Source organism: Pelophylax lessonae (assembly GCF_965119305.1).
Source record: "Pelophylax lessonae genome assembly, chromosome: 2".
In the NCBI taxonomy this organism is placed as follows: Eukaryota; Metazoa; Chordata; class Amphibia; order Anura; family Ranidae; genus Pelophylax; species Pelophylax lessonae.
The window spans coordinates 658,559,498-658,578,632 of record NC_138769.1 but is presented as its reverse complement, the minus strand read 5'-3'; the positions used below and the strand labels follow the sequence as shown (position 1 = coordinate 658,578,632).

At 44.7% G+C, this 19,135-nt stretch overlaps 1 protein-coding gene across 1 annotated transcript in view; it reads right to left on the bottom strand.

Moving 5' to 3' along the window:
• The window catches only part of SPRYD7 (SPRY domain containing 7), a 32,650-nt gene extending 21,672 nt beyond the window's left edge, over positions 1 to 10,978 (bottom strand). Inside the window, exon 1 of the mRNA XM_082244322.1 lies at positions 10,853 to 10,978. Coding sequence (XP_082100448.1) covers positions 10,853 to 10,955 — 103 coding nt within the window. The 5' untranslated portion in view covers positions 10,956 to 10,978. The remainder of the gene's footprint in view (positions 1 to 10,852) is intronic.
• Between the last annotated feature and the right edge of the window lie 8,157 nt (positions 10,979 to 19,135).

Below are 19,135 nucleotides of genomic sequence, written 5' to 3'. Positions count from 1 at the left end.
GAAAAGATAGTGCGGGACTCTGCTTCTATCTTTCGATCCACCGGATCCTTAAAGGACGAAGTGTCCTCCACTGGAATAACCGTGGCTTTATTCAGCCTGGAAATAGGCGGATCCACGATTGGTGGTACCGTCCATTTCTTAATGATGGATTCCTCAAACGGATAGCGTCTAGCAATACGCCTGGAAATAGTAAAGGTACGCTTAGAATGTTCCCATTCTCCTTTAATCTGATTACCAAAACATTTAGGTACAGGAAAAGCCTTCGCCGTCTTGATGGGCTTATTAGTACCAAAAGGCATCTCTGTTTCAGTTGCCTCTGCCGGTAAAGCCTCAAGTTTTAAGGTTTCTTGCACTGCCACAACTAGTGCGTCCACCAATGCTTCTTCCTGAATAATAGCAAGAGAAGAAGCGTCCTCCTCACTTTCTGAGGGGGCTTTACCTGGGATAGCAACCCTTGCAGAGGAACCTGCAACTGCCGTGACCATCTCTGAATCTGAGTCAGAGGTGTCAGATAGTATAGGGGTAGGCGGGGGTCGCTTCCTTGACCCCCGTCCCTGACAGGCCGCCTCCACCCGAGCCACCATAGACTCCAAAATTGCTGTAAATGACTCTATACTCTGTGCACCGGCGGGTCCCAAGGCCCCCTCGAGGGAAACAGGTGGGGGAATATGTGTGGCAGGGTCCATGATAACTCCAGTTACTTCCTGGATAATATAATTCAAAAGTAAAGAAAAAAACTTTTTTTTTTTTTTTTTTCTGACCCCCAGCGCCACAAAAAAGCCCCTTAGTGTTACCTGCTAGCTATCGATCGAGAGAGAGAGAGATAGACCCCCAGGCTCACCACTTGATGCTCAGAGTTAAACTGCAACAGCTTACAGCGCTGTCACAAACAGGAAGTCTTTTGGCTGGCTGCCCAGGAAGAAAGGAGGCGGCTCCGCCCCTCTGCACGCCTTCCGGCGCCTCCCCCAAGCTCCACGAGGTGTAGGATCACCTCAAACATGGCCGCCCCCATGCAGGAGACACGAGGCTACGCCAAAATGGCGGCTCGTGCGATCCTGCAAGAAAAAATGGCGGCGGCCTGCTGAATGGCGGTGTGCTGCAGGGCACACAACACTGTCTCTGCCTGGGGATATGGCGTGGTTGGCGGTATCGGCCCCTGGCGGACCGCATGGCCGTTCGGGAGGCCTGCTAATAGCTGGAGATCTGATTTGGAAGGCAGTCTACATGTCCGTGGCTTCTGACTGGTAGGTAGCTTATACTTGACCCATAAGATTCCCAGAATGCCACAGATTACATCTTTTAAACATGTATACAATAGATTGTTAGCTCCCAAACCAAGCCTCCTGGCTTTTTGTACACAAAAAAATCACACTCAAAGTAGGAGGATCTGTGACATGTTATAGGATAGAAAAGGACTCTTTCTTACCATACAGAGAGGGGCCCGCGTTCACCACAAAACCCGTCAGGGGGAAAGGGGGAACATACTACTCACCATACCGGAACCAGGCGGGCACCAACTCCTGACAGTACCCCTCTCCACCGGGGCGGGAGGGCTGTCGACCGATACGAACGCCGTGACTCATGGTCTTTGGCGTTTCAGCGAGACGTTTAACTCGCGGGTTCAGTCCTTTTAATGGGACTTTGTCGCGGCCGACCCAGCGCGGAGCTATGGCCTGCACACGCTCGTAGGCTGAACTGGGGTGACCACCGGATCTCAACATCCAGCCCGTCGCCCAGTTCAGCTTTCTTGCTTGAAGATCTCACAGGAACACTGGAGAAAAAGCTGTCTAAAAAAATCCTTTAAGAAAAAATTCTTGCCAGGACCTAAGATCCCAGCAAGGTGTCTAGGTCCTTACTCCTAACTAGACAGAAAATAACTGATTTGCTGAGGCAGAGAGAGAGAGGATATACCCTCTGGGACTGCCCCTAGGGTGTGGCCAGAGCTTTTTAATTTCCTGTCTAGTCCTGCTCCTGCGGAGGTAACATAACCCGAAGGTGGTGTATCACCGAGGACTACGTCTGTCGATGAGCGCTAGAGAAATATTTTTTTGTATTTTTATAATCAATTATTCATCACTGAAGTTTTAAGATGCATACAGATTGCTGGCACATGTTCCAGTACATCTATACCAAACTGGTTGAAAGGATCCGGACAGTGATTGTAATACATTGTGAAATGGATACAAAGGGTGTACAGCTGGATGAAGAGATGTATCCAATAAGTAGCATTGAACAGAGCAGAAAAGGAGGAAACATGATAACTTGTATAAACTACCAGTCCTGGTGACCTGGTCGCTTTGTGTTCATTGTGGACTTATGATTGACTTATTTGTCATAGCATATTTCCTTTTCTTTTTATATCAATAACCACCACTTGGGTAATGCGCAAGGTTGGAGCGCCCTCTTTTCGCTTTTTCTACAGCATGGCTTGGGATCAAGCCTGAATATGTGTCAAAACAGGAATCAGCTCCCTACAGTGGCACATTGAGAAGAGAAGGAGCCAGGAGCACTGGCGGGGAACCTGAGAAGGAGGAGGATTATGGCTACTCTGTTTAAAATTTTGCACAGAGCAGGTAAGTATAAAACTTTAAAAGCACTTCTGACAATATCTTGTTTGCCTTTCTTACTGGTCCTGATAATCTAATATTGTCTGTATGACATTGCAGTCTCTTATATGAATAACCAGTACTCTGCGTAAACTAGTAATTTGCTTGTCTGTTTTGTGCATTATAATCGCTTAAAAATTAGGAATAATCAGGTTTATTTACCATTTGTATCCCATTGTGGAGAATTACCTTCCATTTCGGTCCTGTAGCTAAAACAGGAAACAAAAGGAAATCTCTCCTAAATAAGGGAAGTGCTCCATGTTTTCTCTAAAACAAATGTCCCCATTGGAAGATTTCCCCTCTAATCCCACTAAAAATCTTGGATTTTCCCCAATTTTCAGGCTGGTAACAATGGTTACCAGAACAGAAAAGAGTAAATTTCACCTAGCAGAGACAGCAATACAAACCTGACAGCAGTTCTAACTCCATTCTAAATCTTAAAAAGTTGGCTTTAGATACAGTTTAGGTAAACATTGGTTTTAAATTAGGGATGCACCGAAATGAAATTCTTGGCCGAAGCCGAATATTAATGAAATGCTTGGCCGAAGGCCGAATACCGAACGCGGTGTTTCACATTTTTTCCATTTATTTTGCAGCGAACAGGGGGGCGGGGCGTGGACCTAGTGTGAAGGAGCCGCAGTCAGGAGCAGGGGGCGGGACACGCGCGTGACGTCACACCCCCTACTCGCGGCCAGACAGGACACCGGCGGCGTGTGAGAAGGGAGCCGCGAGCCGCAATGAGGAAGGTGAGCGGTCAGGGCGGAAGCTACAGAGGATCATTACATACATTATAGCAGAGGGTTACTGCAGAGGACATTTACATAGATCATAATAGAGGACCACAGCAGATCACTACAGAGGATCACTACAGAGATAATAGCAGAGGATTATTACAGAGATCATAGCAGAAGGTCACTGCAGAGGATCATAGCAGAGGACAATTACATAGATCATAATAGAGGACCATAGCAGATCACTACAGAGGATCATTACAGAGATCATAGAAGAGGATCACTACATAGGATCATTTCAGAGATCATAGCAGAGGATCATTACAGAACAGGGGGGGGGGGGGGCGTGGACCTAGTGTGAAGGAGCCGCAGTCAGGAGCAGGGGGCGGGACGCGCGCGTGACGTCACACCCCCTACTCGCGGCCAGACAGGACACCGGCGGCGTGTGAGAAGGGAGCCGCGAGCCGCAATGAGGAAGGTGAGCGGTCAGGGCGGAAGCTGACATTGTTCGGCTCAAAATTATTCGGCCTTTTGACTTATTCGGCCGAACACCGAAAGTGCTATTTTCTCTATTTTCGGCCGAATAATGTTCGGCCGCCGAATATTCGGTGCATCCCTATTTTAAATATTGGATTTGTTTTAGGCCCCATTCACACTAGTGCGACTTGTCCCACGATTTTGGACCGCAAAATCGCATGACAAGTCGTTTTCCATTATTTTCAATGAGCCCCATTCATATCAGTGCGTTTTGAAGTCGCACCGACTTCAAAGTAGTTTCTGCACTACTTTTTCAACGATTTTAATGCATTTTGAGGCATATAGCCTTGCCATTGCTTTCAAAATCGCGGCAAAAATCGCACCGCGAAATCGCGGTAAAGTTGCGTTGCAATAGTGTGAAAGGGGCCTTAAACATTTCAGTTAAACATTTGTTGACAAGTAATATGACCTTTTTTTGACAATATAACAAAGACGTCAGGTAACCAGGTGAGATGAATACAGCAGCATTTTGTTTCCCATGAATCATTAATAATGTACGGGGATGAGGTGGTAATCAGTTAAAGTATAACTAAAGGCAAAACCTTTGTTTAAGGTTCAGATAGAATGGGGAGGGGGGTGAGAACTTCTGTCAGGTTTTTATTGATGTCAGTGTTACCTTTGGGAAGATCTTCTCTTGTCCAAATCTCCCTATGGGGACACTTGTTCTAATGACAAATAAGAGGGAATTTTCCTCATACTGGAAACATAGCCATTCATTTCCTGATCAACAAACGGAACAGGAAGTAAAACATAGATGGCAAAAGAAGGAAAAAAAAAAAAAAAACTGACCGGGGCTGTAACCCTCCTCCCTAATCTATCCAAAATGAAGAAAAAAAAAAAAAAAAAAAAAAAAAAAGAAGATTTTAGATTTACTTTAACCACTTAAGGACCAAGCCCATTTCTGATACATGTTGTTTACAAGTTAAAATCAGTATTTTTTGCTAGAAAATTACTTAGAACCCCCAAACATTTATATATATATATATATATATATATTTTAGCAAAGACTGTATTTGCGCAGCGGTCTTTCAAACACCATTTTTTTTGAAAAAATAAATTTCACTGCATTTAAAAAAAACGAAACAGTTAAGTTAGCCTATGTTTTTTATATATTGTGAAAGATGTCAAGCCGAGTAAATAGATACCCAACATGTTACGGTTTAAAATTGCGCACAGCCGCGGAATGGCGACAAACTACGGTCAATAAAAATCTCCATAGGCGACACTTTAAACATTTTTAAAGGTTACCAGTTAAGAGTTACAGAGTAGCGGGCGCGACTTCCGTATACGTTTTCTTTCAAGCGTGAGCTCACGGCTACGGGGGTGCTTGAATTTTTTTTTCCCTATTTATTTTATTAATTTTAGCACAGGTTTTAAAAAAAATAAAATAAAATCTGATCACTTTTATTGCTGTCACAAGCAATGTAAACATCTCTTGTGACAGTAATATGCAGTGACAGGTACTCTTTATGGAGGGATCGGGGGTCTAAAAGATCCCAGACCCCTCCACTGCACTTCAATGTATCCAAAATATCGAAAACTACATTTTTGAATACCGTTTCTTTTCAAATTTGTCGCCTTTAGCCGCAGAGTAACCCGGACGTGACCTCATGGATGCCGATTCCGGGTTACATCATCGGAGATCCGATCCAAGCCGAATCCGGCTTTGATCGGGACTCCAACCAGCCGTCGGATGTACCGGTTGGGTGCTCGGGTCTCCCGGTGGGATGGGAGACAGGGCAGGGCCGCGGAAGACAGCAGGAGTGTGGGGGGGGGGGGGGTGTCCCCTCCAGCTTGCTGGGGTAACGATCGAGCGGCTCCCGAGCTGCATCGGCCGTTACTGCCTGAAAGCCGACCGCCGCCTCTAAAAAATGGTACCAGGATGATGCCTCTAGCTGCAGCCATCACCCCGGTACAACCACTTATTGCAGCCGACGTGGAGCTACGTCGGTTTGCAGGAAGTAGTTAAGGAAGATTGTATAGGACAACGTATAGAAGACATTTCACATTCTTTGTTTCATCCCTCCCCACAATTCAGTGTAAAATGTACAAAACGCACACCGCTAAAGCATTTTAAGAGATCTCAAACTTGCACTAGACTGAATTCAGGCATCCATAAACAGCCAGATCTGGTTCCAACACAAAATTTAAATAAAGTAGAACTATGGGCAAAAATGTTTTTTCCATTTTGTACAGCGTAAGGGTTATAACCCCTGTCAGATTTATTTTTGCCATCTATGTCCCATTGTGGAAATTTCCCTTCACTTCCTGTCCCATAGCCAAACAGGAAGGGAGAGGAAATCCTTGCAAATTAAGGTAATTCCTTGGGGACCCCAAGGTCCCCAGTGGAACATTTCCCCTTTATTACTTTTCTCGGGACAACCCATCATTTTGGGATTTTCTTTTACTTTCACTTTCAATAATGACGGTAAATAGGATAGATAGAGAAGTTGAATCTCCTCAACAGGGGGGACAGACAGAAATAAAAACTGACAGGTGTTCTAATCTCTCCACTCCATTCAAAACTAAAAAAATATAAGTTTTTCCTTGAGTTATACTTTCAGTCTAATCTCTGAGGGCACTGGCCCACATAAAGCCTAATGATTTTTGGCCTGGACCTGGTGATCAGTTCTGACCAATTGCAAAATGTCCTTGTCCTGTGGAATGTAAACACAGGCAATGATGCAATCTTCTCTCCTGGAGCCCTTCGGTTCCAGCGTGGGAGAAGAGAACATCAGACAGTGAGTACACAAACACTACACTGACACCAGTACACATAGGCACATTTGTCACCCCCCCCCCACCCCCCCAGTTAACCCTGTCACAGTGTCACTATATACAGTATACAGATAATTTAAATGATCACTGTATTAGTGTCACTTGTGACGCAAGTTAGTTTGGGAGGCAGTTAGTGGTAGCTTGTGCCTATCCCAGATAGGTTTAGGGTGCCCGTCCATTACCCCCCTGATCACCCCAAGTTAACCCCTTCATTTCCCTGTCACAGTGTCACTATTATAGTGTACAGATTTTTTTCTGATCACTGTATTAGTGCCACAGGTGACGTCAGTTGGCATCAATCCAGGACAGCGTCAGATCAAAGGAATGAACTTCGGTCTGTGAATAAGGGCAGTTTAATCACTTAAAGACTAATGCTGGCCGTACATGTACAGAATTTCTTCTGTTTTCAGCCTGAATGATTATTCGTCGTTTGAAAGCAAATTGTCCACTAACTGATAGAATAAACTCGTTTATATGATCTTTTCCATGCTCATAGTGATCGTTCGATAACAATAAAAACATAAGATAGAATATTCTTTTTGTTTCGATTATAACATACACACTTTAGTGGAAACTGTAAAAGTTTTTGCTTCAGATCCAGACATTAGCCGGGCCCATGGACAAAATTGTGGGTAAAGTTGGGTTCACTAACAGCACGAACGTTGAACGATCTTTCCAAATACTACCAGTCTCGGCCGAAATGCTGCCCGTGTATGGCCAGCATAAGCCTTTTTCTGACACTTGTTCTTACAAGTTAAAATCAGCATTTTTTTGCTAGAAAATTACTTAGAACCCCCCCAAAAAGAAAGAAAGATATAATAATAATTTATATATATATATATATATATATATATATATATATATATATATATATATATATATATATATATATATATATATATATATATATATATATATATACACACATACACACACACAGTATAAATTAGTACACCCCTCACATTTTTGTAATATTGTATTCATCTTTTCTTGTGACAACACTGAAGAAATTACACTTTGCTACAATGTAAAGTAGTGAGTGTACAGCTTGTATAACAGTGTAAATTTGCTGTCACCTCAAAATAACTCCACACACAGCCATTAATGTCTAAACCGCTGGCAACAAAAGTGAGTACACCCCTAAGTGACAATGTCCAAATTGGGCCCATTTAGCCATTTTTCCCTCCCCGGTGTCATGTGACTCGTTAGCTTTACAAGGTCTCAGGTGTGAATGGGGAGCAGGTGTGTTAAATTTGGTGTTATCGCTCTCACTCTCTCATACTGGTCACTGGAAGTTCAACATGGCACCTCATGGCAAAGAACTCTCTGAGGATCTGAAAAAAAGAATTGTTACTCTACATAAAGAACCTGTCAGTGCTCAGACCATACGCCGCACACTGCATCAAATTGGTCTGCATGGATGTGGTCCCAGAAGGAAGCCTCTTCTAAAAGATGATTCACAAGAAAGCCCACAAACAGTTTGCTGAAGACAAGCAGACTAAGGACATGGATTACTGGAACCATGTCCTGTGGTCTGATGAGACCAAGATAAACTTATTTGGTTCAGATGGTGTGAAGTGTGTGTGGCGGCAACCAGGTGAGGAGTACAAAGACAAGTGTGTCTTGCCTACAGTCAAGCATGGTGGTGGGAGTGTCATGGTCTGGGGCTGCATGAGTGCTGCCGGCACTGGGGAGCTACAGTTCATTGAGGGAACCATAAATGCCAACATGTACTGTGACATACTGAAGCAGAGCATGATCCCCTCCCTTCAGAGACTGGGCCACAGGGCAGTATTCCAACATGATAAGGACCACAAACACACCTCCAAGATGACCACTGCCTTGCTAAAGAAGCTGAGGGTAAAGGTGATGGACTGGCCAAGCATGTCTCCAGACCTAAACCCTATTGAGCATCTGTGGGGCATCCTCAAACGGAAGGTGGAGGAGTGCAAGATCTCTAACATCCACCAGCTCTGTGATGTCATCATGGAGGAGTGGAAGAGGACTCCAGTGGCAACCTGTGAAGCTCTGGTGAACTCCATGCCCAAGAGGGTTAAGGCAGTGCTGGAAAATAATGGTGGCCACACAAATTATTGTCACTTTGGGCCCAATATGGACATTTTCACTTAGGGGGTGTACTCACTTTTGTTGCCAGCGGTTTAGACATTAATGGCTGTGTGTTGAGTTATTTTGAGGGGACAGCAAATTTACACTGTTATACAAGCTGTACACTCACTACTTTACATTGTAGCGGTAGTGTCATTTCTTCAGTGTTGTCACATGAAAAGATATAATAAAATATTTACAAAAATGTGAGGGGTGTACTCACTTTTGTGAGATTGTGTGTGTAATATATATAAGGGCCCTTTCACACGGGCGTTCCGCATGTCCATAAATCATCCTATTTTTTTGCGGATGATTTACGGACATAATGTAAGTCAATGGCATTGCGGATGTCAGCGGATGACCATCCGCTGACATCCGATTTTCTTCCTTTCAGTTCTGTTCTGTTTTTTGGAACGGAACAGAACCCTATTTTTGTTCCGTTTAAAAAACGGAACGGATGCAAAATTGGATGTTGGCGGTGTCATCCGCAATGCCCATAGACATACATTATGTCCGTACATCATCTGCAAACGGATGGGATAATATGCAGACATACGGAGCGGATGACACAAGTGTCATCCGCTCCGTGAAAAAAAAAAAAAAGTCCCGGAGCGGATCACAATGCGGTCCGCTCCGTGTGAAAGAGCCCTAAATGTAATCTTTGTGCAGAGAGATCTACACAGCAGAGGTGTCCCAGCTTGAAGTTTATACATATTTTTTACCAGAGACCCTAGAGAATAAAATGGCGGCCGTTGCAATATTTTATGTCACACGGTATTTCTGCAGCTGTCTTTCAAACGCAATTATTTTTGGGCAAAAATACTCTTCAATGAATTGAAAGAAAACTAAAAATTTAAAGTTAACCCAATTTTTTTGTACAATATTGAAGAGGTTACGCCGAGAATTGTGATCTTTATTCAAAGCAAAAAAAAACCCTGCGATTCTCATTTTATCCAGAATTGTGCAGCTCTAAGTGTCGGTTCACACTTATGCGATGCGGGAAGGCTGCGAATTCGCAGCCTGTTTCCGCATCGCACACGCACCCCAGGCAGTTCACACTGCCATATGCGATACGCTGGGGGTGTCAATGTAATCTTAACGACACCCCCAGTTTGATCGCATATCGCAGTGCGATCGTGCAGTTCGCACAGGATCGGATCGCACAAGTGTGAACCGCTGTGCGATCCGATCCTGATGCGGCTGCAAAAATGCCTCCTGTGCGTGTTTGCTGCGGGTGCGATGTTAATTTAGCCATACAAACTGTATGGCTAAACTCGCACCGCACAGCCGATCGCATGTAATGTCGGAGCAGTGCGCTCCGACATTACATGCGAACCCCGCACACGCACAAGTGTGAACCGGGGCTCAAACACAGCGTAGTAAAAGACCAGTTAGGCACACAATTAACCCTTTGATCGCCCCTGATGTTAACCCCTTCCCAGCCAGTGTCATTAGTACAGTGACAGTGCATATTTTTAGCACTGATCTCTGTATTGGTGTCACTGGTTCCCACAAGGTGTCAGATTGCCCGCCACAATATTGCAGTCCCACTGTAAGTCGTTGTTTGCCCCCATTACTAGTAAAATGAATTCTATCCCATAGTTCGTAGACGCGATATATTTAGCCTAAATTTATGAAGAAATTAGATTTGTTTACATTTTTTTTGTATTGGCTGTTTTATAGCAGAAAGTATTTTTATAAATAGGTCTTTTTTTTAGTTTATAGCAGAAAAAATAAAAAAACGCAGAGGTGAACAAATACCGCCAATAGAAAGCTCCATTTATGTGGGGAAAAAGGAGGTACATTTTGTGTACAGAGTCGCACGACCGCGCAATTGTCAGTACAAGTAACGCAGCACCATAACACAAAAAATGCTGGTCATGGAGGGAGGGGGGGATAACATTCTAGAGGTGAAGTGGTTAAACTTGTACAAAACACAGAAAAGTGTCTCTGGCAGTGAAAGGGTTGCAGCAGTCAGAGAGGAACCATAGAGACACACTATGAACGTAACCTATGGACAGTGTAGAAGATGACACAGACAGTCCATGGAGGAAGAGGCTCCCACCCTACCATTCCCGGCCCCCCCAGTCTCACCCATGTGCTGAGTGTCCAGCTGTACAGCCGGCATCTCCTTGAGCGGAATGTGCCCGGAGCCGCCATCCCCGCACCACCTGAAGCAGCACAACAGACACGACATAGCGACTGAATACCACAGAGAGCAAAGCAGCCACCGGGAGACACCTCACCACTGACACCGCCACACAGAGCGCCGCCGCTGATACCTGAAATGCCAACAGCGACGCCTTACGGTCGGGAGCAGCACGGCAGCCCAGACAGCTGTATACATAGCAGGCTCCATTCACTTACATTGGGCTGGCACTCACCACCATATCAGTGGAGTGGGTGAAAATCTGGATAGCTGAGTGTGAGGGTACATTATAACGCCATGTTGTCACCAAATAACTTCATGCACACAGGATATTTATTAGGTGGCTGTCAGAGGCGTAACTAGAACCTTCAGGGCCCTGATGCAAGAAACCATGAAGGGCCCCCCAGACCCCTGGCAGGGGCCCTTACCTTCAAGCCCAGGGCTCTTCCCACTAATCCTGGGGCTATTTACATGCGTTGCATGGCCTTTTATTACGGTCCCGCAGCAGGATTCTTTCACAAGTTCTGCAGTGGGCCCCCTTCCTGCAATCTTGGGGCCTCCCCACAGTGGTGCAATGCCAGGGTCCGGTCGCAAGTGTGACCTTTGCGATCCTGGAAGTTCACCCACTGGTTTGCTACCGGGCCCCCTGGAGCATGGGGCCCGATAGCGATTGCAACCCCTGCAACCCCTGTAGTTACGCCCCTGGTGGCTGTCACACTTATGCTGCTTTGCCCGGGCACAGCAGCCCATTCATATGAATGGGCTGCTATGCCTGCTTTTCCCAGAAAAAAAAAAAAAGGCGTTTGCACCTTTTTAAAAACACGGCCGCAGGGAAATCGCATGATGGTGCTTTTTCACCCTGCAGTTCCCGCACACTCTGTGGGTTGAGATGCGTGGGAGTAGGTTGTAAACCCCTTTTGTTTACATTTACCTATAGGTAAGCCTACATTAATGCTTACCTATAGGTGCTATAAATATCTCCTAAACTTGCACCGTTTAGGAGATATTTACAGTGCATGCAGACGATGACGTCATTGGCGCATGCGCTCTGAAGGAACGGCCACCCGTGCCATTCCTTCAGATCCCAGTGCCGTGAACGGCAGCTCCCATGCGCATGCGCGGGAGTGATGTAATCGCGCCCCCGGCCAATCAGATGGCCGAAGGAAGACATCCAGGAAGCAGGACGGCCGGTGTTCCGTGAAAAAACCATACCCGTAAAAAATCCATACCCTCGTCACTTCCGGTGCACCTACGTCAGCACCTATGTCATTGAACAGCTGAGGAGCTGAGTAGTGCGCATGCTCGGAGGGTATGGATTTATCACGGTAGTGTGTGTAACGTTACACCGACTCAGCTGTTGCGGCGGTTACATTAAAACAGCTCGGCAGCAATATGAATCATCTCCGCTACTATCCCTGTCACTTCTCTGAAATATAAAAGCGGCGGCGGGTGTATGAAAATATAAATCACGGAGCCAAGATCTCTGTTCCTTTTAGATTTCATACACCCGCCGCCGCTTTTATATTTACTATCCGAGATCAGAGAAGTGACAGGGATAGTAGCGGAGATGATTCATATTGCTGCCGAGCTGTTTTAATGTAACCGCCGCAACAGCTGAGTCGGTGTAACGTTACACACACTACCGTTAAAATTCCATACCCTCCGAGCATGCGCACTACTCAGCTCCTCAGCTGTTCAATGACGTATCCGGAGCTACGAGCATGCGCACTGCTACGCTGCTCAGCTGTTACTGACAGGAAGTGACGTGGGTATGGATTTCTCACGGGGTATGGTTTTCTAACGTTACACCGGACATGTCGGCCGTCCTGTCGGCACTGAGGGGGCTTCGTTTTTAGGTAAGTACTTCATAATGAGCTAGTATGCGATGCATACAAGCTCATTATGCCTTTGTCTTGACAGGGTTTTTTTTTCACATTTTTTAAACAGGTTTACTTCCTCTTTAAGAATGAATGGCACTTAATCCATCTGCTATGGAGATGCCCTAAATCAGGGGTCCCAAACCCCTGGGCCAAGGACTGGTACCATTCTATGGGCTGTCAGATACCGGGCTGCACTGCTTCCTGTCCCTTCAGCTACTGCACATGTGCTCAGTGAATCAATAAGGGAAAGCAAGCCGAGCACCAATCTTGAGCCAAAGATTCCCATGAAAGCACACACAAATGCCAGGCAACAACTAACAGTGCCAATCCCACGGCATCACACAGGGGAATGCGGAATTGTATAGGCAGGACAGTGCCGATCCCAAAAAAAAGCATGAGGAGGGGGGTACTGCTCTCCTCCCTGCTGCACAGAAAAAAACTGCATCTGGTAGTAAACAACATGCTGTATCTGGTGGCAGGTGACAGTGGCATGCAACGGTGGCAAGTGACACGCTGCATGTGGTGGCAGGCGAAGGTGGCAAGTAGGCACAGGCTCTGTGTTCAAGTCGAACATCAGCTGTTCATGTGTTCGCTGAACACACAAACAAATGGGGCGCTCCATAATGCACTGCGCTGTGTAGTGCATTGATTGCTGATGATTGGCCAAAGCATGCACCTGACCTGTATGCTTTGGGCAATCACAGCACAATGTCCTGTCAGAGCCATGATTGGCCAAAGGCAGGGTGCCTTAAGCCAATCATGGGGCTAAGTCTACGCCCCACACTATATAAGGCTGCTTACACAGCAGCCGTGTATAGTGTGTGACCATAGAGATTAGGCAGGTCATTAGTGGATAGTGAGTTCAGTCTGTTTAGTGTAGTGTATAGGCATACCCCACTTTTAAAATGTATAGATATGTTGTCATCCTGGGTCCCCTCTCAGTGCTCCACTTTCATTCCAATGACACGAGTGATGGGGCACTATTGCTCCCAATGACACGAGTGATGGGGCACTATTGCTCCCAATGACACCAGTGATGGGGCACTATTGCTCCCAATGACACCAGTGATGGGGCACTATTGCTCCCAATGACACCAGTGATGGGGCACTATTGCTCCCAATGACACCAATGATTGCGCACGGTTCTTCCCAATGATACCAACAATGGGGCCCAATGACGCCAACCATGGGGCACAATTCCTCCCAATGACACCAACGATGGGGCACAATTCTTCCCAACTACACCAGCAAAGGGGCACAACTCCTCTAAACGATACCAACAATGGGGCACAATTCCTCCCAATGACACCAATGATGGGGCACAATTCTTCTCAATGACACCAACGATGAGCCGTTGTTTACTCCCACTGCTGCCGAGACATTTTCTACTCCTGATGACCACAGTCTGGCCCCCCAAATTTCTGAAGGACAATAAACTGGCCCTTTGTTTAGAAAGTTTGGAGACCCCGTCACTAGAACATCTGCATTTTGCAGCGTAGGGACTGACCAGAGGGGGATTACCTTAATGCAGTTGGCCAGCGTAGTCATATACTGCAATGTATGTGAACAAAAAGTCTCTTTTTTTGTGCAGGTTTTGCCAGAAAGGGTTTATAGTAGTGTGCGGAGGGTTCATCCTGAATTTATAGTGTTAACATGCAGTCACATGTATATAACCAGATGGTTTATATACAGTACATGTATAAGTTGTTGGGATTTGAGCACAGGTATATCTTATCTCTAGACTGAAAAATCTCTAGACTGAAAAACATGTAGTATTACCAAACTACAGAGGAGTTGCAGAATGTGTTTTGGGGTGTCATTCTAAGTATAGCTATTCTGTATGTTAGAAATGTCATATTATGATGAATTTGTGTACAAAGGATACATTTTAATTCTGCATTTTCCAAAAAGTTGTCATAAAAAAATGAGGTCTTTAACCAGTTCTGGACAGGAAGGATTTGCCCCCTTAATGACCAGGCCATTTTTGCGATACGGCACTGCGTTATTTTAACATAAAATTGCGCGGTCTTGCGACGCTGTACCCAAATAAAATTGAGGTCCTTTTTTTTCCCCCACAAATAGAGATTTCTTTTGGTGGTATTTGATCACCTTTACGATTTTTATTTTTTGCACTATAAACAAAAAAAGATCGACAATTCTCAAAAACAATATTTTTTACATTCTGTCATACAGTATAACATCCCCCCCCCCCCCCAAAAAAAAAAATGTAAAAATCTAATTTTTTCATAATTTTAGGCCAATTTGTTTTCTGCTACATATTTTTGTTAAAAAAAATCGCAATAAGCGTATTTTGATTGGTTTGCGCAAAAGTTATCACATCTACAAACTAGGGGAAAGATTTATATATATTTTATTGTTTTTTTTTTTTTTACTAGTAATGGCAGCGATCAGCGATTTTTAGTGGGACTGCGACATTGCGACGGACAGATCGGACCCTTGACTGACATTTTTTACACTTTTGGGGGGACCAGTGACATTACTACAGTAATCGGTGCTAAAAATATGCACTGTTACTGTAATAATGACATTGGAAAGGAAAGCGGTTAACACAGTGTGTGATCAAAGGGTTAAATGTAGCCTAGGGGAGTGTTTCTAACTGTGGGGGGATGGGCTTGTGAAATGATCATAGAGACCTATGATCCTATATAGAAGGATCACAGGCGCTCTTTGATCATTCCAGAGAGAAGAACGGTCAGCTGTGGAGTGCTCTGACTCAAGTGTCAAGGATCTTATTAATGGCCTGGAGGAAAAAGTCTCCCTTTATGTTGATGATATGATTATTTATTTAGTGGACCCAAAGTCATCCCTACATTATTTTTTTTACACAAATAGAGGTTTCCTTAGGTGGCATTTGATCACGCTGTTTTTTTTGTGATAGAAATGCAAAAAATACAAAAAATTTAGAAAAAGACAAATTTAGGCCAAAATGTATTCTGCTAAATTTTTTGGGTAAAAATAACCTTTTTTTGGAAAGTAGACTAATACTAAAGTATTTAGTAAGAGGCATAAATAGTTTTTTTGAAAGATGTAATTAAATAAATTTGCTTTATTTTTTCACATTTTTTTATATACTGTTACCAATGCAATACAGCATCGTCATCTGATTGGTGTGGTGGTGATCAGGGATACTGACTGGTGACAGTATGAAAAAAAAAATGTATTATTCAATTTTTTTTTTACACTTTAACTTCCTTTACTAATTTTTTTTAACATACTGTACTTTCATCAGAGTAGTTCAGTGTCACCATAGCGACACTGTACTACTTTGGGTGGTGATCAGGGATTTTTTTTTATTTTTTATACTGCTTAGAACAGTGATGAACATTGCTATAAGCAATAGTTAACTGTCATGATTGGAAAGCCATGCTTGCTGTTGACAGGCTGTGATTGGCTACAGCTAATAACATGGTACAGGGTGCTGTGATTGGCCCAGGAAACATGTGATAGCTGTGGGCCAATCACAGCATGACAATACAGTCATAATTGAAAGCCATTCATGACAATCTTGTTAACATTGTAATCATGTGATCAATATGACCAATCATAATGATCATATTATACCTCGTCTGCTGACATCGGCTGGGTAATGAGCGCGGTGATCCACAGTGGTCACAGGATCACGCTACTGCATACCCCTGGCATGTGGTACAGTGACATACTGGTACGTCGCCTAGCCTGGCTGTGCCGCCTGGCCACAGCAAATGTACTGTCAGCGGGCGGCGAACAGTTAATGACAAAGTGTGTAAACACCGTGCTTTGTGTTTTTGCTATGTATATTACCCATGATAATGGTAGTACTTCTGCACCTCCTCAGAGGAACATTTTATGGCTTGGCATACCTCTGACGTTCACAACTCACTGGATGACATGTATTAAATTATTATGTGTAGGCCACCAACAGTACAGTGTATACAGGATTAGATGGTATGCACTAACACAGACAGTTTTTACTTCAGGCACTTTGGCAATGAAGGTCATTGGTATAAAGAGCTTCCCAAAATTGGAGCTGAATTGCAAAAACTTGTCATTTATTTGGTGGATAGTCTAGCAGTTCTATATTTTCACCAGTAGGTGCCACTGTGACTCTGGTTTACTAACAAAGTAGGCAGATAAAATAACAGTTTTGGTTCAATGCGCAATGACCAATAAGAAAGTCGTACACATTTCTAATATTTAAAGCGGTTGTAAACCTAAAATAAAAAAAAAAACCTGCAAGACAAAGGCATAATAAGCAAGTATGCATCGCATACTAGCTCATTATGAATTACTTACCTTAGAACGAACTCCCGACACAGACTCCCGGACACCGCTGCGGGCGCTGACATGATCCCACAGCGTCTCTTCCGGGTTCGGCGGCTCTGGCGCTGTGATTGGCCGGAGCCGCGATGACGTCACTCCCGCTTATGCGTGCGGGAGTCATTTTCCGGCAAGCTCCCGGCAAGGGAAGCTGAAGGTCCGCCGGACCTTCAGAGCGCATGCGCCGCTCGCATGAGCGGCTGCATGCACTGCAAATATCTCCTAAACCATGCCGGTTTAGGAGATATTAATTGTACCTACAGGTAAGCCTTATTATAGGCTTACCTGTAGTTAAAAGTGAAAAAAAGCGGGATACTACCACTTTAAGTGCAATTATCTGACTATTAGGTAGAGCTGCACGATTCTGGAAAAAATGAGAATCAAAACTTTTTTTGCTTAGAATAAAGATCACAATTCTGAAGACCTTTTTTTTATTTTAAAGATTTACAACTCCTGAACATTAGGTCATCAAACAAGATGGCAATAAAATCAGCCATCATACTCTTTGCTTCTATCAAAATAAAAGAAATGTAATGAAAAATATTGTAATGTGAACTAAAATATAATGACCATTACATTTAAGAAAAAAATCCCCTGTCAAACCCCAAATATGTGTGTGTATTGCTTTTCAGAGGAGTGACAGTGTTTTGCAGTCAGAGACTCAGAATAGGAGAGGTGAGGGATGTACATATGCATTTGTCAAAGCTGAATGTGGGGTATGGTTGGGATATCTTTTGAATTGCACTTGCATGAAAAGACATTGTTGATCGAATGCAGCTGAAGCATTGTAAAATAATTGATAAGACAGCCAGCACATACAGCCGTTTGGACTGTGGACTCCCCAATTTCCAATCCTCCAAGCCTGCAGCTGCACACATACACCTATCTAGCATCACGCTTTGTGTGTATCTGTGCACATCAGGGGGTGGGGCTGCGAGCACAGACACAGCAGGGATTGGCTACTTTACACTTGTCACTGCGCACCACTAAGGCTGATCACTCCAAATCCCATCTCTCTTAACCACTTCTGGACCAGAAGATTTTCCCCCTTAACCACTTTAATACAGGGCACTTCCCTCCCTTCCCGCCCAGGCCAATTTTCCCCTTTTAGCGCTGTTGCATTTTGAATGACAATTGCGCGGTTATGCAACACTGTACTTACACCAAATTTATATCACTTTCCCCCACAAATAGAGCTTTCTTTTGGTGGTATTTGATCACCTGTGCGATTTTTACTTTTTGCTAAACAAATAAAAAAAAGAAAAAAGAAAAAAGAAAAGTTTGAAAAAAAAAAAAAGTTTTTTTGTTTATGTTATACAATTTTGTAAATAAATAAGTTTTTTCCTGCACTGATGAGCACTGATGAGACTGCACTGACAGGCACTGATGAGGAGGCACTGATGGGGTGGCACTGATGGGGTGGCACTGATAGGCGGCACTGATAGGCGGCACTGATAGGCACTGATATGTGGCACTGATAGGTAGCACTGATATGCAGCATTGGTGGGCACTGATAGGCGACACTGCTGGGCACTGATAGGCGGCATTGATGGGCACTGATAGGCGGCACTGACGGGCACTGATAGGCAGCACTGACGGGCACTAATGGGCACTGATAGGCAGCACTGGTGGGCACTGATGGGCGGCACTGATCGGCACTGACGGGAGCGGCACTGATGGGCACTGATAGGCGGCACTGGTGGGCAATAATGGGCACTGGTGGGCGACACTAAAGGATGGCAATGATGGGCACTTGTGGGCAGCACTGATAGGGAGGACACTAGTGGGCATCACTGATGGGGAGGGCAATGGGGGGCTCCCTGAGCCCTGATCGCCATCCCTGGTGGCCATAGTGGGCATCCCTGGGGTCATAGTGGGCATCCCTGGGATCATAGTGGGCATCCCTGGTGGATCTAGTGGCATCCCCCCCCCCCCGAGGGTCTGCACTGGTAATCAATGATCTGATTACCAGTGCCGACCCCCCCCCTGTCAGGGGAGCCGCCGATCGGCGCTCCTTTACTCGTGCCTGTC